The sequence below is a fragment of the Trachurus japonicus genome, chromosome 13 (assembly GCF_045865225.1).
Source record: "Trachurus japonicus isolate A0001 chromosome 13, Traja_1.0".
Taxonomy (NCBI): domain Eukaryota; kingdom Metazoa; phylum Chordata; class Actinopteri; order Carangiformes; family Carangidae; genus Trachurus; species Trachurus japonicus.
Window position 1 is genome coordinate 12,778,396 of NC_140919.1, and position 24,657 is coordinate 12,803,052.

At 42.2% G+C, this 24,657-nt stretch overlaps 1 protein-coding gene across 6 annotated transcripts in view; it reads left to right on the forward strand.

Annotated features, from left to right (window-relative positions):
• rap1gap2a (RAP1 GTPase activating protein 2a) overlaps positions 1-24,657 on the forward strand; it is a 136,289-nt gene that overhangs the window by 42,081 nt on the left and 69,551 nt on the right. For 2 of the 6 annotated variants that reach the window (XM_085794856.1, XM_085794857.1), the window contains exon 1: positions 23,865-24,230. The exons of the other annotated variants lie outside the window; for them this stretch is intronic. In XM_085794856.1, the coding sequence (XP_085650982.1) occupies positions 24,061-24,230 (170 nt within the window). In that variant the 5' untranslated portion in view covers positions 23,865-24,060. Of the gene's footprint in view, positions 1-23,864; positions 24,231-24,657 lie in introns of those variants that run through there. 6 annotated transcript variants of the gene reach the window in all.

The window sequence follows — 24,657 nt, forward strand, 5'->3', positions numbered from 1 at the left end:
AAGAAAACCTTGGTCATAATGACAGTATTGGAAAAATAAATAATTAATAATAATAATAATAATAATAATAATAATAATAATAATAACAATAATATAAAAATGGGTTCATATTTTTCAAGAGGTAATCAAAACTAAGAAAGACAGGGATAAAATCCAATTTATCATTCACAATTTTCTTCTCAGGTTAGTATTCAGAGATTGAGGACACTCCAAGCAAGAGAGAACATGCTGAGAGGGAATGGCTAATAGTCAAAAGGCAAAATAGGATAAATGTGTTTCAGATAATTAAAACACAGTCTGACATTTAGAGGGCAGCTTGTCTTTTTTATTGGCTGGTCTAAAACGTTCACATGTCCTTAATGAGGAAATTCCCAGCATCACATGGTAACTAATGAGGATTGCAGTCTATGTTAATTCACCTGCTGTTTGAGACCAAACAGTTGATCTCGATGTTTGTTCTCTGTCGCGGCGTCTCCAAGAATCTTTTTTTTTTTTTAAAACCTAACGAGGCCTGGCTGCTGGCAGGATGTTTGTTGTGTTGTAAGACCGCTGCTGTTGCTGTTTTGTACACAAACACTTGACATAAGCTAGCGGCAAATTACAGCTCTGGTGTCTTCAGCGCCTGAAAGACACGCAGGTGAGCACAAGAAAATGAGCAAGAGAACGAGCGAAGGGGAAGGGATGGAGAGAGAGAGGGAGAGTTTGCGTGGTTCGGTGGAATGAGAAAGGGATCGAGGGTTTTAGAGGAGAGGAAGGAGACATAATAGACCAGGAGAGATGTTATCTTTTGGTGGCACGGGTGTCGAGAGAAGAAGGTGAGGATGGCAGTGGGAAAAAAAAAATGAGTGAAAGGGGATGGGGGATGGGTGAGGTATAAAAAAAAATAGATGGATTTTCTCTACTCTTAGGAAAAGCAAGAATGAAGAAGCAGAGAAAGGAGGACAAAGAGGGTCAGAGGAAGCACAAGAGGTTATGAGAGACATTTTTTTTCTCCCTCTCTTGCAAAGTTTGACCCCTGTGGATAAGACTGTGTGTGTGTTTGTGAGACAGTGAGTGCAGCATTCGTGCCATCTCTGCGACCCTGCGAGGTCATTCTCAATCAACCACATGAAAAAAAGCTGTTGACAGATGGTGGAGCACAATGCAGCTGATGTTCTCGTCCCCTCCTCTCGTTCAAAAGCCATTTGAAGGCTCGCTATCACAAATAAGTCATTGTTTTTTTTTGTTTTTTTTTCTTCTCTGTATCTGTCTGGATCTCAGCACTTAAATCGCTTATAATCACTCACTCTCATTGGCTCACCTTGCTCTTTTTCTCCCCGGTCAGTAATGGACTTAAGGGGGGAATCTATATTCAGGCTGCATTTGTCTCCGTTCACCGCTGTTTCATATGCATATAAAAACACATAAACACACACACACACACAGAGAACAGGGGCCTGTCTCGCTCCAGCAGGGCTGAGTTCAAACCCAATTTTCTCTCAAAGGAATAATTCATCTCCATATGAGAGACCTGCAGATACGGCCTCAGCCTCTCCTTCCTTGTTTGGCCTTTGAATCGTCACAAACCGCTATAAGATGGCAACAGCCTATGTTGATAGATCTTATGGCAATTTATCCCCGGTCGGTCACTATACGAAATCAAATTACATGTTGCAGAAGATGAAAATGTAGAATGCAGAAGAAGGAGATGTGCACCATTTTCCAAAAGAGATGGCTACTACGTTTGCAAAAATGATTTATGGGAAATAACAAAAAGACACTGTTAATAACATTGAAATCATTGTTGTACAATTTGTCACTTGGTTAGTGTTGTTGTAACGCCTTTCCTTCTCTGTGTTCACACAAGGTCCACATGCTGTTTACAGTAACAGTGGCAGATTTTGCCACCTCAAGTTCGTATTCAGATGTTCTTTTTTTCAGACAGAGGTGCACAAAACCAGCTCATTTCTATTTAAACACTATTGGTCACTGGCAGATTTCATCAAATGTACCGGTAGCTAGTGAGTAAATTCATATTGATTTGATATTAGCTTCACACTGTAAAGGCTAAAGCTACAGTCTTGATGGTTGCAGCTGCTGGTTTGTTCTCATGTTTGCTTTTCTTGGCTGCTTGGCTTTGATATTTTTAGTAGCCTATGTTGTGTTTTCCAGTGACAATAGCAAATGAAAGTCGTTTAGATAACCCATTTTGGCTGGAGTTGCTTGAGCGTAAACCAGAGGCAATTGCGCTAGGACTTCAAGGCAAGGTCTGCTTCCTATAAAATGTCAAAAAATAAAATAACAGGTCAAATATGAAGCCTATACTGTTGTGTTTACCTTGTATTGTCTAAAAACGCATTAGAATGCATTCAACTCTAAGACGAGTTCAGAATAAGCTACTTATCACAGCAGGTTGACTCACATGATTTTCTTCTCGTACATTCCCGCAGCGTCACAGCGCATTAAACATGTTGAAGCTCAGCGTCCATGGACTTCAATGGGGCTGCAGAGAATCGTTTTCTTCACTGCAAAACTATACGGTCATTGGATAAATGCCGGACGCTGGGCTTTTGCATGATGATTGGAGGATCCGTCTAAAAGCTGAATCGCTTTTTGATTGACAGCTATTTTTTTTTTTAAGTTTCATTCAAAATCATGTACAGAATCATATTCATCATATCTGCTGTTTCCTCCACAAAGTAACAGTAATGGTACAACAAAAGACACGGAGACTAATAGTGACAAAGACAAATATAAAATAAACTAGAATAAAGCAAGATGAAATAAAAGAAATAGCATTATATCAGTACAGTTTACCCATCGCAGGGCTCCACCTTTTAGTGAATATATGTTTTTGAAGTCTCAGGGAATATGTTATTTGTTCCATTTGATATGTATTTCCTTTATTTTTTCATCCTACATATTGTGTGTTGGAGGGTCAGGCTTCAACCACCTTACTGCAATGAATTTCATTGCTGTTGCTGTAAGAGATATTTTTTGGCTCTTCCTTCCATACCTCTTGGTAATAGACCTAGTAGGGCCACCATTGGGTCCATTGTAATATTTCCACCAAATATTTTATTAAGTGTTTCAAACACTTCTTTCCAGAATGCTTCCAGTTTTGGGCATAGCCAGAGTATGTGGGTCTGATTACCAATGTGTGGGCCACAGTTTCTCCCGCATTTATTTGAGTGTGGATTGACAGCTATTTTGAAACACATACTGGCACCGGAGGGTTTTCGAGTTCATTCCCATTGTGGACTTTTTTTTTACAAGTGAACTCCTGAGACAAACTGCAGCTCATTTCCTAGTATTTGCTTGGTGATATAGCCCATTACCAACATACACTGTGAATAAAACACAATTATAGCATTTCCTTGTTTCGGTTTAACATAATTCTCACATTTCCTCGTTCGAGTTTAAATTAGTTTTGTTACTCCTTTCATTCATGCATTCATTCATTCATTCATTCATTCATCAATACTGTAGTATTCATTTAAAGACCAGCAGTCGCCACTGGTATAAACGTCCCAAATCCAAGACACAGCAAAGAGCAGAGACGCTTAGGACCTGCTGCTGATACCACAGCGAATGTGCTGCGATTATAAATAAATGGCTAGTTTTAACCTGTAATCAATGTTGATAATGAGCAGTAACATAGTTAGCCAAACATGGCAACGATTTTATGTCACATTAGCACAAAACAAACACAGTTTCAATCTGCTAATTATTTGGCGTTTTCCTACTTGCAGCACCGTATGTTACTGTGGCCCATCGTGTATCTGCCTTGGTTGATACCGTCTCCTCCCTTCTCTTCCTACAGTACTGTAATGAATTCTTTCTATTCTTGTGCCACCTCTATTTTTATCTTCCAAGTTGCATATTTAAAATGTGTTTCTGTGTGTCGTAAGGGTCAGCCAGCTGTCGGCAGACGTCCTAGTCAGCCAAGGAAAACTGAGAAAGCAGGAAATTGATTTACCTCTCTGATGTTACGCGTGACATTGTTCCCCCAGAGAGAGAAAGAGAAAACAAAAGGATAAATAACGGGAGAAAAACACAAAGGCCTGAACATAAAGTGAGAGAGAGTAATTGAAAGAAGCAGGTCTGCTGGGGAAACACATAAAGCGTAGTTTTCGTCTGTTGTGTCATGTGATGATGATCTACCAAACGGCAGCGGCGGCGGAGTAAAGCTTAATGCGTTTATATACTCAGAGGTGTCAGAAATCCATTTGCAGTCATTTCAGCAATCAGTGACAAAAAATGTCTAAATGCAGGGGGACACGTATTTCCACAACTAATTATTTGAGTGTGTGTGTGAAAGAGAGACAAAATATCAACCAGAGCCAATTTGCCAAACACATGACAAGCAGCGATAAACTCCGAGCTCCAAATGGCCCTTAGTATGTGTGGAAATAATTGTCCGATGACATTCCTGTCACGGAGAAATGACAGCAGTGAGCACAGGGCCAGTGTGCCTGGTGATTAACAAAAGGCTGTCTGTGATTTGACACTGTAATCAGCGCACACAAAAGGAACGGATATGTCTCCTATTCATCACTGCCCTGCATCATTCATGTCTTATATCTCTGCTCCAACTCCAACTCCCGCCTTTGATCGCTCACTCACTTAGTCCTTTTTTTTGTTTGCTTTTGTGTCTCGGTCTCACACGATCTCTAATCTTGGTCCTTTCTTTCTGTTATTACAACATTATCTTTGCCCCTATATATCCCTTTCTCTCTTGGATTTGTATCTTTTTAAATTTCTTCTTCCTCTTTTAAAGGGAAATTGTGTAACTTCTCCTGTTATCTATTCACGAAAATCGATTATTTCGTTCAAAAGTATGTTTTTCATTAATCAGTAATCCCCCCCATCAACAAACTGAAGTGTTCCTTTCAGCTCTGAATGAGCCGTTCATATCATTCATATCGTGTCGCCATGTTTTTACGTTCAGTGGCAGCGTGACGGTAGGAAACCACGGAAACTCACTAGAGACACCGGAGCTGTCGGCTCAGGTCGAGGTGGCGTCTGTGAAAAGTCACCGCGGTAACGCAGTGAGGAGGAATGGAGCGTTACACTGATGCTGCATTCACCTGCAGTCGGGCAGACGGCCGTCGCTAACAAACCAAATGTAATTTTAGTCACAGAAGTCGAGAGAAAGCCGGTAAAACCTGGGTCAGGTAAACAATACCACATCGCCATGACAACATATCGTCACGTGTATTGTTTTGCCTCGTGCTGACGGACCACTTGTTTACATAGAGGCTTGTTTATGCCGTTACGTGCAGCGGCTGTCGTCCGTCTGCCGTCTGCCCAATTTCAGGTGAATGCAGCATGAAAAATACGATTGAGTTGCTTGCGATATACAACCGCAACGCTAGATGGGAGTAATTCCTACACAATGCACCTTTAAAGATAGTCTTCCTTTCTTTTCAAGGACTTTTTAGAGAGAGGCTATTTTTTGCCACAGAACTCTAAAAAGCCAGAGGGACCTGCAGGTATGTGGCTGCTCCTGGCAAACCGATCCATAACTGCCATCTGGTGCTGACAGTTTCTAATAACCTGTAAAAGACATCCTCTCAGCCCCTGTGTGAGCCAGACAGCCTGTGCAGGGTGTACTCTGCCTTGCCCCCCCCCCATCGCCCTGCCCCGATGCATGCTGGGATAGCCTGGACAGGAGAAGTCGTTTTGAAAATGGATGGATGAAAGTACATCCTCTCCTCCTCCTCCTTAACCTCCCTCCATTTCCTCGGCCTCAGATTTTTATCAGACCGGACAGGTGCAGGCTGGCGTTTCACTACACAGCTGTTCCCGATTCACTTATGTCCAATCAGTTTGTCCCAGAAGGGATGGGTGACTGCTTGATGAGGTCTGGGGGTTTGGGGTCAATTGAGCATAGATCCTCTTTTGTTTGGTTGTTTTTCGTAGGCAAAAAATAACCTCCTCATATAATCACCCTCATAGGCCTTGAAAAAATAATCTATCTAGAGGTTTTTATCACAAGATAAACAACGAGCAAAGTTTAAGTTCGGAAGAAGATCTGTCATAAAAGCTTAACAGTGGGAGGAAACTTAGTTTTCACCGGGCCTGGCCTGTGTGGGTGTGTGTTTTGATCAGATCAGATTGACTGATGGTCCACAACTCTGTTGTCGCTGGCGATTGGTGCATGAAAAACGATGACATCATTGATTTCCAACTGCTCTGTAATTGCAGAAATTTGTCATGTGAAAGAACCAAAACAGTTCTGTCAGAAAGCCGTGGCCAGCTGGAGCCTTATAATAGCCACGAGTCGATTGAGATGATTGGTTTTCAGGGCACTGACTTGAAGACGTAACATCGAATTGCACATTAGACACACAAGATGGGAGCTTTGCTAACATGTGTGGAAACAATTTATCCTTTGCATTATTTATGATAGCACGCAGCGAATTTGCTCCTTTTCTGTGCGCTGCAGTCACATTATCTAACCACTTTGGGAATAATAATAATAATAATTGAGAATGAATCTCAATCGTGCAGCGTTATCCTGTGTAAATTCTGGCTCTTCCTCCCTGACGCTGACAATAGGCAGCCACAGTGTTGTTGTGCAGCAGTTGTCTGGGTCGTCTGTGTCGCAGCCTGTGTGCAGAGACCAGACACCAAATAGTCGTACTGATGGATCATCCATCAGACACCACTTTGGATGCTCTGGGAGCAAGAGAGCAGTTCCTAATAGCTGTCTGGGCAGTTGAGTCGTGTGTTGTGTGTTGTGTGTTGTGTGTGTGTCCCTTGAAAATGTCCTCTTCTCTCTTGCACCTTCGTTCTGCTCTAAATCTCACAGGACTGCACACTGGTCCTGCTGGCAGTTTTTCACACATGACACACATTGACACGCACACACAGACACACACAGACAGTTTTATCACTATTTCCTCTTTTGTTTATCACCATTATTTCCCACAGCTGGGACCCAGGGGGGGTAAACTGCTGATTGCATGTGCCTATGTGTGTACGCACATGTGTTACAACCATATTGCAGCCCAACTTGTCCCTCAGCATGTGTGTATGTGTATGTGTATATGTCTGTGTTTACTGCCGTTGCCAGTCAAGGCCGCCACAGCTCTTAAGTGAACATTTGAACTCAACCGGCCGATCCGTACAGACGACCCTGTCTCTGTCCTTTCTGCAGCGCCTGGTGAAAAACACTGTTGATGTACTGCAGCGCTGGAAGTCTACGAGTGACTCATGGTCCATAATTTCATCGCTCAGGTCCCAATGTGTCCTGTAGGCATCGATGTACAGTTTAAAAAAAGAGTCAACCCATCCAGTTCCAGTTGTGCAACAATAATGAGTCACAACACTTGAAGCATTTAAGCTCAAATTTAAAGTCACAACAAAACGATTCCGCACCAATTAAGTTTTCTATAGTCTAATTTAAATTTAAATAGGACAGCTGTGATCAATTTTACAGTCTGCTGATAAAAGCTTTTATAATTATTGCTTTAAACGCCAGGTGGTTGATGCGTGTCACTTTTTTTTTTAGCAGAAACATAGATGAAGAAACAAAAGCGTTCGCTTGGCTGAGTCACTCAGGGTTTGATAGTGATGTGGAGCGAATTGTACCCACATTCAGCAGAAGGAATCATGATTTAATGTGAGTTGGTGGCATTAACTCTCCAGTCTGGTGCCACTGAACCAGTGAGGAAGCCGATGTCCTTCAAAGATCACGAGCCAGACATCAAACAATGATGTTTTGATCCAGCTGACTCGTCTGAACTGAAAGCTGCAAATGCTACTACTATAGCATTGTGAGGCTAACTGCAATAGTGTTGGAAACTTTAAAGGATAGTTCAACCTTTTGGCAAATTTGACCTATTGCCATAATCTCTATAGTTTTAGGAGTATGTTCGTTACCTTTAATTGTAGGTGTGAGGTATTTTTAGAACGGCGGAGCAGAGCCGTGAGCTGCTCAGAGCTACGCTACGGAGGCTCATGGGATTTCTTGGTTTCCCATCAAACTCATCAAATACACAATCCAACAACTCCAAAACGCTCTGGTGGACAAGTTGTGACCTACACATTCACCACACTATGAGATAATAACAGAATGTTACAAGACGGAGTTGCTTTTGAGGTAAATTCATGCAAATCCTGTTGAGGGCAGTTTTTCATCAAACAGTCTCTGCATTTACCTCTAAAACAACTCCATCTCGTAACGTTCTGTTATTATCTCATAGCGTGGTGAATGTGCTGGACGGTCACAACTTGTCCACCAGAGCGTTTTGGAGTTGTTGGATTGTGTATTTGATGAGTTTGATGAGGGAAACCAAGAAATCCCATAAGCCTCCGTAGCGTAGCTCTGAGCAGCTCACGGCTCTGCTCTGCCATTCTAAAAATAGCTTGCAACAACAACTAAAGGTAACAAACCTACTGCTATGACTATAGGGATTATGGCAATGGGCCAATTTGCCAAAATGTTAAACTATCCCTTTAATGTAAATGACAGGTGAAACCCTACAACACCTTTTCATCATAGCAGATACACCTAGCATCTTTTTCACACGATCAAAAACAATAGTAGTCATACCTGTTCAGAATAGCCACAGGTGTGCCCTTCCCGATTATACATGTACATATACATGTCTTTGTAGTATTGACATAATGACTTAAGCAAATAGTACACACCTTTGAACTGACATACACTTACTTACATGGTTGTAAACATGGGAAGTGACAAGAACAAAGGAATGGGAACCTCCTCCACACACCTGCTCCACTGTTTGACCATCACCTCATTAGAGACATACTAACCACTTGTGTTTCACATTATGGAAGAAGAAGTAGCGGCTGTCGCTTCATAGCTCAGTTAAAGTCCGGCCTCATGCATTCAGCACATTCAGTCCATTCACTCCACACTTTGTCATCTCAAGCACAGATTTGTCTTCAGCATCGGTACAGTGTGAAACAGCTGAGTTTTAATGCGCTCATCTTCTACATGTCACCTAATCTCACCCTTTAAGGTTAGGCACGCGCATGTGTGTGTGTGTACTGTATGTATGTATGTGTGTGTACTGTATGTATGTGTGTGTGTTGACCGTCCGTCACACACCGCACACATTCCGTGCCTCTCCTCCTCCTCCTCCTCCTCCTCCATCTGTCGCCTCTTGACAAACACATGGTGTCTTGTTTGGCCGACTCAGCCTCCGGCTCCGTGGGCTACATGTATAGTCGCATACACTCACTCACTCACTCACACACACTCCCATGCATTGTTGTGATGGAGAGGGAAAAGTAAAAGGTTTATGATACCTGAGAGAATGAGACGGATAAATGCGTCACAGAAAGACAATGTATAAGACGGCCGCCCTTCCTCGCTACTCTAATGTTATAGCTACGGTGTGAGAAAGTGCACAGCGGGCCGTTCACTCTCTAGGCTGTTGGCAGGATCGTCCTGTGTGTCCTGAGATTCTGCCAGAGTCTTATCCTAGTCCGGACACGACACGGAAAAGAAAGACAATAGAAGAGACTATAGAGGAGGATAAGAAACAGAGAGCAGAAGGCTGAAGAGACGAGCAAACGGGCATATATGCTGTTAATTATGAGCAGACAGAAATGGAGGCAGGCAGACTCAGCGGTCCCATACAACTACTGTAATGATTTGGGTTCAGTATGCACAGAGGGTGACTGGGTAGGACTTGATAAAAAATGATGATTAATGCCAGTCTACTGCCTGTCACAGCGAGGCAAGTCGCATTCACATGTCTGAGATTATACAGTAACTGTGCATTAAAGCTATAGTGCGTAACTTCTACGTGTCTGTAAATATCCGTTTCACCCAAGTCACTACAAGAGGAGATGATACAAGGCTGATTAAAAGGATAGTTCACCCAAAATTCAAATTGCACTCCTTATCTACTCACCCTCATGTCGACTAAGGGCTGGGAGAAGTTTCAGAGTTATCTGTGGCTTCTCTGAGTTACAGGGGGTCTCGGCGTAGCAGTGCATGTCCATATAACGGTTGCAAATGGATACCAACTGTCTTCGTAACAAAAAGACACACCAAAAAACATCCAAATACCTCCATGCTGCTCGTATGTAATGTCCGTCTTGTATTAAAGCCCCGAAATGCGAAATTGTCCCGAAAAAAATTAAATAAGTCTATATTTCAAGCTTGTTTAGCAGAAACTCCTCTTCCAGGTTCGTCAAATTTGGACGAACCAGGAAGAGGAGCTTGGAGAAGCTTCCACTACAAAACAAGCTTGAAATATAGACTTATTTAATTTTTTTCGGGACAATTTCGCATTTCGGGGCTTTAATACAAGACGGACATTACATACGAGCAGCATGGAGGTAGCTTAAACGGGCCACGTTGCAGTAAAAGTATTGTATCACTTATGGTGCAATGTATCAGTGCAACAGTTAAATCATGCAAACATGAAACGCTGGTGATATCTCTCCCAAAAATCTCTCATCGTCTAGCCTCATAAAGAATCATTAACTGTTTGTGTTCATCTTATAATTTACTGCCCCTCTTTAGACCACAGTAGACCCGCTTCATCACCACAGCCGACACCTTCCACATCACATTAAGTCATTTAATCCATTGTTCATTTAAAAAATATTGAGTAGCGCATCATAAATTAGTTTTATTTATGCTGTTAATCAGCGTAAAGACCTGCGTACTGCTTCATGTACTATAGCATGGCTGCCACGATGGTAAGGTGTTAGGATACAAACACATGTGCACAAAATGCAGTTGGTTTGTGACACACTAATTACAATAGCAGTGGTAATGTGGGGTTATGTGACAGGCTGATGTGCTTGTTATGTGCTATAGTCATTAGGCTGTCACATTTGTTCTCCTATACTGAGTTTGGTCGCTCATTTGACACCTTTACATTCATGCATCCCTCTCTACGCAGAGCCTGTGTTTCTAGAAAGTAAGAATGTGGCACCGAGAACAGAGACAGGAAAAGACAGAGCGTGAAGGAAATTCACACGTGAACACACAGGGCTGTATCTAGATTTACTTTCTCCCCAACCACCCACAGCTTATGTTTAGGCTACGTGTTTAGTCCAGTCACACAGAGTATCACAACAGGCCTCCGGCTCTTTGAGATCAAGGAATACCCAGAAAACCCTTAGCAGACACAGTGAAACAAACCTCAGGAGAGGTAAACTGAGGCGAGTTCCCTCTCCTCAGATGTCTGCAGCAGCTGAACTGCAGGATCTGTAGGTGGATAAAAAGGCAAAGTCAGGCCATTTGGGCCCTTAATGATGAAACAGCCATAAGCGAAATATAATCCTCGATGAAATTTAAGCTCTTTCAGGCTCTCGCACACTATTTCCGAAGGCAAATATAACAAAATCATCAGTAGCCTTGTTGTATTTATTGAAGATCCCTGAAATTTGAACAGAAATGAGGCTTTAAGTGGCGTCCTGTATGTATGAGTTAGGCTGAAGAAGAGCAGTACGCTCGAAACATTGCTGATATTTGCTGGATGTGCTAAATAAAAGCACATAAAGGGAGCCATAAAGTGCGCGGTCTCCTCTTTTCTTCTTTATCTACATGTGTTTTCGAGGCCAGCACCTCTTTAAATTGGATGTGCGCGACCTTTCTACTTTTTGTACAGAGGCAATAAAACAAAATCATCAGTAGCTTTGTTGTATTTTGTGAAAATCCTTGAAATTTGAACAGAAAAGAGGCTTTAAGTTGCATTTGCAGAAGCATTTCACATCACTCTGCCACTTAACTTCCCTATAGTCTACCACTGTTAATACATATAGCATATACGTTACATATAAAACACTTAATGGACTTGTGTTCACTTATTGCACTTTACCTGTGATTTGAAACATGTAGCATATCGGTTCTAGTTTTGTGCACTCTTCACCACCAAGCTGAGCAGCATCTTTGTCCTTTTAACAATATACTCTCTCTGATATGTGGGTGTGTGTCTGTACTGTATGTGTGTGCCTATACTGTACATCAATTTCTATGAGCATTTACTTATATAAGAACCATTCACTGCCTGACTACAATGTGAAAATGAATGAAAAATAAGTCCCTTCTATCAGCTTCCCTAGGAACAGACGCCATGCTGCAGTAAACTTATCTTAGAGAAATGATCCACCACCTTCTGTGGTTTGTTTTGCTGCTCTGTTGTTGATTTGGTACAACAGTGAGTCATGAAAATGTTACATTTAAAAGCAGCTGTCAAGGAAAATCCTCTATCACACTGACAATTCATTTTGGAACTGTGCAGTTAACGGCTGTGGTTGTGGACTGACAGATACGCCCAGAAACACTTGAATCATATTAACAGAAAATAAAGTCAAAAGAAATAGTTCAGTTGCATTGAGAAGAAAAATAAATCATGGATTTTCCTGTCTATTTTTTTTTTTTGTTAAAGACTACACTTGGTGCTATTACTATTATTCAATTCATGTACTTGCAATTTGGTTTTTCTCTATTGATAAAAAAAAATCAAGAAAACAGCGTTGACAGCCTAGACTGAAGAAAACAAAGGTTCTTGGGAATCAATGTGTATGCAAACATGAATAAAACAGAGGCAAAAAGGTCATTCGTCTGGGACTATTTTCAGTGGATTAATTTTTATTTACAGCAGCGAGGGTCAAAATATTAACCATGTTCATGGCAATAAAGGAAAATAACAGGACAGTGCGGGTAGTCAATGTGTGTTTTGTTGTTTTTGAACAACCCTTGTTCACTATGACACAGGAAAATAAGATGACAAGCTTTGGTTACACAGACATTATACTGTATATTTTATAGGTTTTGGCAACGTTTCCTTTCCGCCTCGTATGTGATGATATGGCGTTCGGTTCCACACAGGCACTACAGTATATTGCTAAATTTAGCTGAATGAGCAACGAGAGGCCACTGCTGAGTCGAGCACACAGAGAGAGGAAATTAAACCAAATGTGATGTGAGTGGATCACAAACAGGAACACCTTGTGATTATATAAATGACTGATGAAGTGTTTTCTGGATTTATGTTTACTCTGAACTCCTCCTTTAATCACACTACACGACCTTCACCTCAGATATGAGTGTGAATATTTTTGAGTGTACCTACTTTTTAATCATATTAGATATATTTCAGTAAATGTGTGTCACTATGTTGATAGAGTATAGCTCTTTGAAGCTAGAAAACACATTTCCTGAAGATGATGTCTGTGAATACTGAAGGCAGAATGTCATTGCTGAATCAGTGCTGAAGTAGCTGAAGAAACTGGTGAAGCAATGCAGAAAAGGCTGAAGCTATGGCTGAAACTAGAACGAAAAGAAGTAGAAATGTTTTTTTGTAAAAAAGCATCAGAAAATACTGAAAATCCTGCATTTTGAAGTGTAACAGTTGAAGTCTGCTCAAATACGCTGGAAACTGACAGCTGACAAACATTACTGAAACCGTGCTAATGTAGCGGAAGTAGCCTAATATTTGAATGAGTTAAAGTAGAACTTGTAAGAAGGAGGTTGATTTACATGTAATAGTATGCATAAACTGTTGAAATTGGTATAAAAAAAGGTGAAAACTAGAAAAATGTATTCAACTGTATTGAAAACTGATAGCTTAAAGGGATAGTTCACCCAAAATTCAAATTTCTGAGTTACAGCGGGGCTCCGTGCAGCACTGCATGTCCATATGACGGTTGCGAACGGACGCCACCTTTCTTCGTCCAAAAAGACACACCAAAAACCATCCAAATACCTCCATAGTGCTCGTCTGTAATGTCCCTCTTGTATTGAAGCCCTGACATGAGAAATTGTCCCGAAAAAAAATAAATAAGTAGGCCTATATATATGCCCATGTATAAGTATATATAAATATATAAATCTCGAGAGATTTGGATGGACCAGGAAGAGGAGCTTCCGCTACAAACAAGCTTAAAACATAGACTTATTTAATTTTTTTCGGAACAATTTCTCATGTTGGGGCTTCAATACAAGAGGGACATTACAGACGAGCAGCATGGAGGTATTTGGATGGTTTTTGGTGTGTCTTTTTGGACGAAGAAAAGTGAGCCCCTTACCCCCGCTACCGTCATATGGACATGCAGTGCTGCATGGAGCCCCGCTGTAACTCAGAGAAGAACACTCAGGTACAGTAGAGTAGCTACAGTATAATAGATGTCCTCACTCACATCATCTGGTTTTGTCAGCCGATAGCGAGTGGAGGACATGAAGGCTTACACTATAGCACCACCCTTTATGAATAATATAAAAAAGGTTGTGTCCTTCATACAAAAAAAAAGTAGAGTTAGAGACCGATAAATGGTGGAAGTACTAAGAAAAAGAATACAATTTGAAAAACAATAGTGTCAGTGCTTTCAGCATTCACAGTAGAAATGGGCTTTAATCCAAACACTGACTTGCAGTAAGGAGCAGCTTGTACTGTACAAGGGAGGAGGGAGATAAAAGTGAGGTGTGATAGGAGCCGCTGGATGAGAGGATCAGACTCTGGCTCAATGCAGGTGATCATTTACAGATTGCAGATTATCTAAATAGAGCACGATCAGTGATGACACATTCAGCTTATGAAATGTAGATTGCTTTCCTCTAAAATCCGCTCACAGTTCAGTTCAGTTCAGTTCAGTTCAGATGAGCTCTTCCCACTCTGTGTTTGATTTATCAGTTTATTCTCTTATCAAGATGTAAAATAATGATATAAGCTGGCACGTCTAAATTATTCCCTCCTGAAAATAAGTGTTCAATCTCAAGTATTTTTCTATCAAGGTTATCCTTATCTGGTTGCTATTTCCTCCGCAGAGATTCAGGTTTCTGTAAAAAAGAAAAACGCAATTTTGTGAATTTGTCATAATTTTTTATTTGATGCTTTGATGAGAACAACCAGAGGGTAAAAGAGAGGGGTGGAGGAAACTGAAAGGTGGGAATTGTGAGGAGGAAAAGGAATAGATTAAAGTAGGGAATCGTGGACAATCTGCTTCTCAGATGGGTTTTTACAGATTGCGTCATTTAAAGATGTTATATTTAGGTGTTTTAATTTTGCAAGCTCTGTCTGTCAGCTGCAGCTACAGACAGACAGACAGACAGACAGACAGACAGACAGACAGACAGACAGACAGACAGCAGCCCTTGTTGTGCTCTGCAGCCGGGACAAGCTTGGCCCTTGACTGGTCATTTGGGAGCACTGGCACAAATCCCAGTGGGCTGCTACTGTCACAAGAAATCCATCAAGTTTTTTCCATCTCGATCAGACAACTTTACCCCCGTGTTGTGTTGTGTTGTGTTGTGTTGTGTTGTGTTGTGTTGTGTTGTGTTGTGTTGTGTTGTGTTGTGTTGTGTTGTGTTGTGTTGTGTTGTGTTGTGTTGTGTGTGTGTGTGTGTCATTCGGGGGGAACGTGATCATGTTGCAGTGGTGGATGTCCTTTCTTTCCATGCACTTATCTTTACGTCGTCACCACTCCCTCATCTGCAGGCCAACTTACCTACATTTAACCCTCCTGTTGTCTTTCTAGGTCAAACTGACCCAATTGTTTCCCTTCCTCCATCCTTTCTTCTTTCCTTCATTCTCCCTTCCTTCTTTCCACAATCCTTCCTTCCTTCCTTCCTTCCTTCCTTCCTTCCTTCCCTAAGTTCTTACTTCTTCTTCCTTCCTCTTTTGATCCAATTGACCCTCCATCTTTCTTTCCTTCCTTCTTTCCCTTCTTCTTTCCTTGAACATACAGTATGTTCCCTCCCTCCATCTTTCTTTCCTTCCTTTTCCTCTTCCTTCTTTCCACAATCCTTTTCCCCTTCCTTCCTTCCTTCCTTCCTTCCTTCCTTCCTTCCTTCCTTCCTTCCTTCCTTCCTTCCTTCCTTCCTTCCTTCCTTCCTTCCTTCCTTCCCTCCCTTTGTTCTTACTTCTTCGTCCTTCCTCTTTTGATCCAATTGACCCTCCATCTTTCTTTCCTTCCTTTTCCCTTCCTTCTTTCCCTTCTTCCTTCCTTGAACATACAGTATGTTCCCTCCCTCCATCTTTCTTTCCTTCCTTTTCCTCTTCCTTCTTTCCACAATCCCTTTTCCTTCCCTCCCTCCCTCACTCACTCCCTTCCTTCCTTCTTTTCATCCTTCTTCCTTCCCTTTTCCCTTCCTTCTTTCCTAACATCTTTCCCTTTGTCCTACCTTCCTTCCTTCCTTCCTTCCTACCATCTTTCCCTTTGTCCTTCCTTCCTTCCTTCCTTCCTTCCTTCCTTCCTTCTTCCTTCCTTTTTGACCCAATCGTTTCTCTCCCTCCATCTATCTTTCCTTCCTTTTCCCCTTCCTTCTTTCCTACCATCTTTCCCTTTGTCCTTCCTTCCTTACTTCCATCCTTCTTCCTTCCTTTTTGACCCAATTGTTTCTCTCCCTCCATCTATCTTTCCTTCCTTTTTCCCTTCCTTCTGTCCTACCATCTTTCCCTTTGTCCTTCCTTCCTTCCTTCCTTCCTTCCTTGACCCAGGTGGACAACAGGAGGGTTAAAACAACAGTTCCTATCTATGGAGAGCAACAATGCGACTCAGTGAACTGACAGGAGAGAGGTGCTGACAGATAAAGACACAAGAGCTACATGAAGAGAAGTGGTGCTGTTACAAAGGAGAGAGGATAAGAGCTCTGACACATGCAGCAGGCAGCACTAGAAATGTCAGAGCCAGCGTAAAGAAAACTAAATAAATGAAAATCAGACCTTTCCACTCAATGCAAACCGAGCCTCTGTGTCCTTACAGCACTGATTGATGCTGTCAAAACAAAACAAGGATCTATCATCGCCGGATCTATACAAAGCAGATCACTCGAGTCGCAGATTAAACCAAATGATACATGCAGAGCAGACCTCGACTTCATTACAATAAAATGCGAGTCGCCATCGCCACAACACAGCGAGTGAGGAATTCCTCCCACCAGCTGGAGCTGACAGGACAAACACAGCCTCAGCTCAAGGGCCAACAGTTTCCATTATAGGAATAAAATGGCCGAGGAAGACAGAGAAACGAAATAGAGCGAATTATATTGATGTCTGTCTCAACAAAGACGCATTCAAAAGCATTTCTAGCAGGTAATCTCCTGTGTGTACACAATAAAAAGTACACACTCTGGCTTTATTCAAGAGACTGACAGTCATCAAACTGCATTACATCTCAACTACCATCACTTGAAAGTGTTTTTTCCGTCAACAGAATCAAACCACACACACCACATTTTAAACCACATCAAACACATGCGAGTTTCACATGTGAAGCGCTCGTTCCCAGAACACATCCTGCACATCATCAGGCGGTGACCGGACACGAGATAGCGAGCGAGCGGTGTGACATTTACCTTTTATTTACTTTGAGGGATCATCATTTGATTTATATGACAACATGACATTTCAGTGTTAATCTCTTATTTATGGCATGTTTGGCATTTCTCTCTGAACTTTGGTGTTTCTTCATAATAAACACCATGCACCAGGCACTTCGTCCATGCAGCTCGGACCATTGATTTTTGTCCTGCCTGGTGCAGAGACACTGTATGCAGAGACTCTCTCTCTCTGTCTCTCACACAAATACACAAATACACACACACACACATGCACACATGCTTACGTCTATTATCTTCAGACAGATTTGGGTCCCTGCTATATGAGTAATAACCTGGATGACACACACCAACATTCAGACACACACAACCCTCTGATGACCCCTGGACATTTCCGTCCAACTCTCACACTTTCCCAACTCCCCACGGTCAAATGAAAGGTCACTGGGGCCTGATTTTTGTCAAGGAGGTGTATCTTTGGGTAAACTCTGGATGTCCCGAGTTTCAGAATGAAAGTCCAATTTTTGGACCCGTAATGAATCTTAACGACACCCATGACCCTTCGCTGGACAAAAATGTCCATGTCCGCCTATGGGTTTTTTAATGTATTTAAGGTAAAAGTTTTAACTAACAGATATCACCATGAAACTTCCCAAGTTTACCACTCACATTAAGACAAATATTTTTTGTATTACAAGTTTTGTCAAATTTTGTGTTTAAATGTGTAAATGGGGCAATTTCTAATGAAATATGCATTATGCATAAAATGTTTACATACGGTACATTTCCAGAACTGAAATCTGAGCAATGGATAAAGCCCCTTTCAAAATTCTTGTTTTATTTTGTTGACATATTAGAGTCAAACGTTTTCACCGAGGGGATTTTGGATATCTCTTTTTATCACTTTGTACAGCAAATGAGAAAATACTGTCACCAGCCCTAAAAAAAAATCAAATTTAGCTTTTTTTTGTTTTTGGTTTTTTGGAATAAAATGTTGTATGAATGATATATCAACAATCCCCTCTGTAAAAACCTTCAGAATATAGACATGAATGAAAAATAATAAAATAAAAACATAGTAGGTGAGAAATCATGTGTTTTTTTGTTTTTTTTAAAGTATATTTTTTGGGCATTTATGCCTTTATAGATAGACAGTTGAGACAGACAGGAAACGGGGAGGCAGAGAGGGGGGATGACATGCAGCAAATGGCGCCCGACGCGGGACTCGAACCGGGGCCGACCGCAGCGAGGACTGTGCCTCTATACATGGGGCGCCCGCTCTAACCACTACGCCACGCGACGCCCCAGAAATCATGTGTTTTTGCAGCTAAAACAACTGGCCCGGAAGGGGTTAAAAAATTTTGGAAACCCAAGACCCAGCCTTATTATGTATCACAAATGTTTTGGGAGTAACTGAAATTTGAGGGATCGACACACATGTTATAGATGACGGGAAGAGATTTCACATAAGTGTCCTGTTAAGTTGTTTTTCTATTTATACGCCCATAGACTGAGGGGGAAAAAAAAAAAAAAAAACTGGACTGAATTGGAAAGGAAAATGGGGAGAGGGAGGGGCCGTGTGAATGTCTGTGTGTGTGTGTGTGTGTGTGTGTGTTTGGGGGTGGAGTAGTTACTCAGCAGCAGTTGTGAAGGTCATTTTCCCCAGCGAGCTTTCAGTTGGGTCAAGCATTTTGTGTGCGAGCGTGCGTGCGTGCGTGTGTGCAATAGGTTTGTGTATAAATAAAGGTTGGGTCTGTTATAATGACTGCCAAGATCCTGCCATGGTGTATTCTTATTTAGTATGAGACTCATTTTGGAGTTGGGATATCACTGGTTATGTGTGTGTTATGTGTGTGTGTGTGTGTGTGTGTGTGTGTGTGTGTGTGTGTGTCCTGTAATAGACCGAGCTGCAGAAGAGAGGTGACGTTGGTGGACTGGCATCTGTTTGTTTTTGAGACACTTGAGAAGCTGTGAAGTGACAGGAAAGACTGCTCGGCACCATGACGATCGCACAAGCGTGTGTTCATGTCAGTGTGTGAATTACAGAGACACACAGAAAAAGTTTGTGCATCTCAAACAAGCCACTCATTCATTCATTCATTCATTCATTCATTCATTTTCTACCACTTCTCAATGAAAAATGATTTAATAGCCTGATTGCAGTGTTTTTATAGTTGATAGATCTACATGGGGTTACTTTTAAAGGTACATTGTGTAGGAATTCCTCCCAGTGTTGCGGTTGTATCGCAAGCAACTCACTCGTATTTTTCATGCTGCATTCACCTGAAATTGGGCAGACGGACGTAATGGCATAAACAAGCCTCTATGTAAACAAATGGAGGCAAAACAATACACGTGACAATATGTTGTCATGGCGATGTTGTATTGTTTACCTGACCCACGTTTTACCGGCTTTCTCTCGACTTCTGTGACTAAAATGACATCTGGTTTGTTACCGACGGCCGTCTACCCGACTGCACGTGAATGCAGCATCAGTGTAACGCTCCATTCCTCCTCACTGCGTTACCGCGGTGACTTTTCACAGATGGCACCTCGACCTGAGCCGACAGCTCCGGTGTCTCCGCTGAGTTTCCGTGGTTTCCTACCGTCACGCTGCCACTGAACGTAAAAACATGGCGACACCACATGGCAGCCAGCACCGAGCTTACCCGCTCCACGGAGATATGAACGATATGAACGGCTCATTCAGAGCTGAAAGGAACACTTCAGTTTGTTGATTACTGATTAATGAAAAACAGACTTTTGAACGAAATAATTGATTTTCATGAATAGATAACAGGAGAAGTTACACAATGCCCCTTTAAACGAACTCAGTTGTTTATAAAAAATCCAAAATGATGAAAAAAGTAGAGTTAGTACCACTTAGGCTCAGTCTTTACCACAGCAGCCATTACTCCATTCATTTCATTTACACTGGACATGTCTGTGCCGTTGTTAACAGGAAGTTGATTTTCTTGCGTGCAGTTGCAGAAAATAAGGCAAACAAAGAACATTAAAGTGAGTTTTGGCATTAAAATTGTTGGAAAAAAAAATCGAGGGAGTGACAGCGGGTGCCTGCGTCATTCTTTTCAAGGGTCTCTCTCTCTCCATACCCTTTGGTTTGTGACCTCCATCTGACGTAGCCTACTGTTTCCAGTTGACAATGAGAGGAGATGATTCAGAGAAGAGGGCTCTACCTTTGTCAAATAAGCTTCATCACGCAGATGAAATCGGATTTAGTGTATCTTCTCCACCCATTTGTACAGTTTGTGAAATCACACCGTACCGTATCTGCTCTCTATGTTGATTCAAGCACAGTTGTGTATTTTGTAGCTACACCTCAGTCAGTCAGCGTGTCACACAAGAACAATGTCACACCTGTGTATATGTGTGTGTGTTTGTGTGTGTGTTTGTGTGTGTATGTGTGAAGGCGAGAGAGAGGGGGGGGGGGGGGGGGGGGTTGAAAGCAAGTGAGTCGTGTGTTTGTGTCAGAAAGTGAATGGCTACAGGTGTCTCTTCCCCCCCTTGATGACGCACAATAGGACCCTAGTGAAATAACCAAGTCTGAATGTGTGTGGGGGAGATGAGATGGTGTTATGTGTGTGTGTCTGTGTGTGTGTGTGTGTGTTTACTGTATATGCACATGTACTGCGTGTGTTTTTCATAGTCTATCTCAAGGGGACATCGGATCAGTCTGTCTGAGGTCTGTGCTTGTTTGTTTGCCTCCACACACACACACAGGAGTTGGGAAAACCATCAGGTGCTTTCGATGGATCAGATTGTTTTTGCTCAAATATCATTGCAAGCAGCTTCCATAAAGAAAACTAACCAAAAAAACCGCAGAAAAACAGAAATAATAATAATTTGGTTGGGTGTCAGGGGGGGAAACAGACTTGGGGGTCCTTCAGGCGCATTCCCTGGAAGCTGTCCTGTTGCTATGACGCCGATCACACACAGGAAGAGCGATGCACGAGGAGAAAAAAAAAAAAAACGAGAGATGGGACCTTCTGTTTAATTGTTGTGTTTGTCACCGCTGTTTCCCTGGCTTTCTCTATTCCCTGGCTATGGTGTCGGACAATTACCGAGGCATCTCGTCTCATCTCGTCTCAGCTCAGATGTCTTCGTCTCTTGTCTCCAGTGATGCATTTGTCTAATTATCCTCTCTGCACAAGTGTGCGTGGACACTGGACAGTCCATTTCAGCTATCGAACAACATTCACCCCCTTTATTATTATTATTGTCGCCGCTCGTCCGACCCGGTCGAGCTCCACCACCAGATGTGCCGTGTGATTCACTGCGTGTTTTTTCCTGCTGCATCAGGCTTTTTTTTTTTTGTTGTTGCCTGTATATAGTTTTATGTCTACGTCCTTCTCTGTCCACTGAGAGTTTTATCTCTGCTGCCTCCTGAAATACTCATAATTCACAGAGCTATTTTCTACCTCACGCTGAGTTTTTTTTTTTTTTATCGTCTGGGGTAATGTAAAAAGAAAAACCATTTAAACGTGAGCTCATTAAAGAAATGAGCAAATCAATACAGAAAACCCCCCAATGGTAAAGCTGTTTAATGAGACAGATGAAAGGTAGCAAATCATAGCTTTATAACACCTCCAATGGCGCGTAAAGGTGTTACGGTTGCTGGGAAAAAACTGATAAAAACCACACTATACTATTATTTGAAACACACTTTCACATGATGAGATGGATCCACACTAATTGACCTCTTATATCTATCTTTATGTAATATTAATACTGAATGTAAAAGCAGTGTTTTTGAGAAAGAGATTGCACAGATTGGCTCTCTGGCTGTGGCTTCATTCTCTATTATACAAGCACAGACAGTATCAATGTATTCATCTGGCTCCCGACAAGCAAACGAGGAAGTGAATTTCCCAAGATATCAGGCTGTTTCTTTAATGCAGAGGCAGCCAGATCAGTAACATGATAAACAAATGGAAGAGCAAAAGCAGCAATAAACAATCACAGGACTAAATCAGCACGATGAAAGAAGAAAATGTATGTAAGAAGAAAAAAGCATGCATGTGGAAAAATAAACACTAAATACTAGCAGAAGCAATACAGATAGCCAGTCAATTAGCCATTCATCCATTTCATTCATTCATTCATTCATTCATTCATTCATTCGTCCAGTCAATCAGCTGGTTTGCTCTTTTACAAACAGAGGGGAAGGAGAACAGGTGGCCAAAGACAGAAACAGAACACTTCAGATCAATACATTCTGGGAAGATGGCTGCTTTCGCTCTGTTTACTCAACTGTAAGGCAACTGGAGAGGAAAGTGGCAGGAGAGAAACACTGTGGATTGTCTATCTTTGTTACACAAGCGCAAAAAAAAAAAAAAAACACACTGCAAAGAAATTTGATTGGTAGTGTGAGAAATTAAAACAGAGGTAAATTGGAGAAGAGATGAAAAGGAGGCAAAGAACAGGACATGGAGTGAAAAATAAATTGTTTTGTATTTCAACAGAGCATGTAAAATTTGTTGCAATTATAATTTTTTACATTTAATCCTCCTTTCATTTTGTGAGATTACATTTCAATTCCAACGTCCTTGGCAACAGCACAGCAGGCAACGGGGCTGATAAGCCTGTTTGAATTGAGATTTCACAGGGAGGGTGTGTGTGTGGCGAGCTGCATGGAGGTGTGTGTGTGGGTGTGTGTATGAGTGCGTGTGTGTGCCGAGAAATGAAATCATAAAATCAAGCCTAGATAGAACAAGGTCAGGGAGATTAATGTAAAAAATTATTAACAAGGTAGAAACAAGGGCAGGGAGAGACAGAGGGAGTCATACAGTAAGGAGAGGAGCAGGCGGGGCTTTTGCACGAGCTCCGGCCAATCAGACGCGGGGAAGGGGCGGGGCTCGGCAGGCAGGAAGGAGGGAGCAGAGAGAGCAGCAGCAGACACAGAGGGAGAGGAAGCACAGCATGCTAGAGGAGGAGGAGGGAGAGAGAGACAGAGAGAGGTGGGAATGTTAGAGGTAGGTATAGACAGAGAGATGCAGAGTGTGTCAGCAGCGAGGAGGAGGAGGACGTCTGTAGCGCTGCTCTTCATCCTCTCATCAGGGACCATGGTGTGTTGTTATGGAGCTACAATGTGCAGACTCACTGCAGGAGCAAGGGGATGCAGATAGAAGAAGTTCACCTTGAGCTGAGCTGGGGTCCAACAGTGCCACTCTGGACTTTTTTTTCTGGATTATTACAACAAACCTGACTCATTGATCCAACAAGCAAGTACAGACAAGATCTAACCGGATTGACAACCTGTCAAGCTCTAACTTTTGTGTGACTTCTGCAAAAAAAAAAAGAGGCTCTGAACCACCACCAAACTCAGAATTCAGAATCCAAACAGGCAAGGCAAGGCAATTTTATTTGTATAGCCCAGTTTGTCTCAAAGGGCTTCACATGGCATCATAACAACATCCTCTGTCCTTAGACCCTCACATCGACTGAGGGAAAACTCCATAGAAAACCCTTTTAACAGGGAAAAATCTGAGAAACCTCAGGGTGAGCAACAGAGGAGGGATCCCTCACCCAGGACAGACAGACGTGCAATAGGTGTTGTTACAGACAAGACAGATTACAGTTCAAACAGGTTCTCGGTGTGGTAGAAACTTGGCCAGCTGTCTCCAAAGGGTTCACCGTTCACGCTGGAGCCACGCAAAGCCGCGGCCAAGCAGGTCAACCTGCAGCCCAGGAGCAACCACCACCACCACGTCGGGGCCGGCCTGACCTTGGACCGGCTGTCGCCCGAACCGCTGCTGGCGCCGGCGGAGACGTCGTCGTCCGGCATGTCTCAGACCGGAGGAGGAGGAGGAGGAGGAGGAGGAGGAGGAGGAGGAGGAGGACGGTACCACAACAAGAAGGCCGGCATACGGGCCGCCGTGATCCTCATCGGACTCCTGCACAAGTCGCGCAGCAAAGCCAAGGAGAAAGAGAGGGAGAGGGAGGAGAACGAGAGGTGGGTGAAGTTTGTCGCCTGATGATGAGAGAGAAAGAGAGAGGGGTGCATGCTGGGTATAGTCGTACACTGCAAAAACTCCAAATCTTTCCAAGAATATTTGTCTTATTTCTTGTCAAAATGTCTCATTTCTAGTCCAAACTAATCTCTTTCCACTCAAAATAAGATTCATAACCTAAAAATGAACTTGTTTTTAGATCATTTTCACTTGTTTCAAACACATTTTCACTTGAAAGTAGAAAAATCTGCCAGTGAAAGCAAGTTTTTTGTGCTTTTACTGTAATAAGAAAGAAAAACTTGTTCCACTATCAGATTTTTCTACTTATTTCAAGTGAAAATATGCTTGAAAGAAGTAAAAAGTGTCTAAAAACAAGCTACTTTTTAATGTGATGAGTCTTATTTTAAGTAGAATGAGATTTGCTTTGAC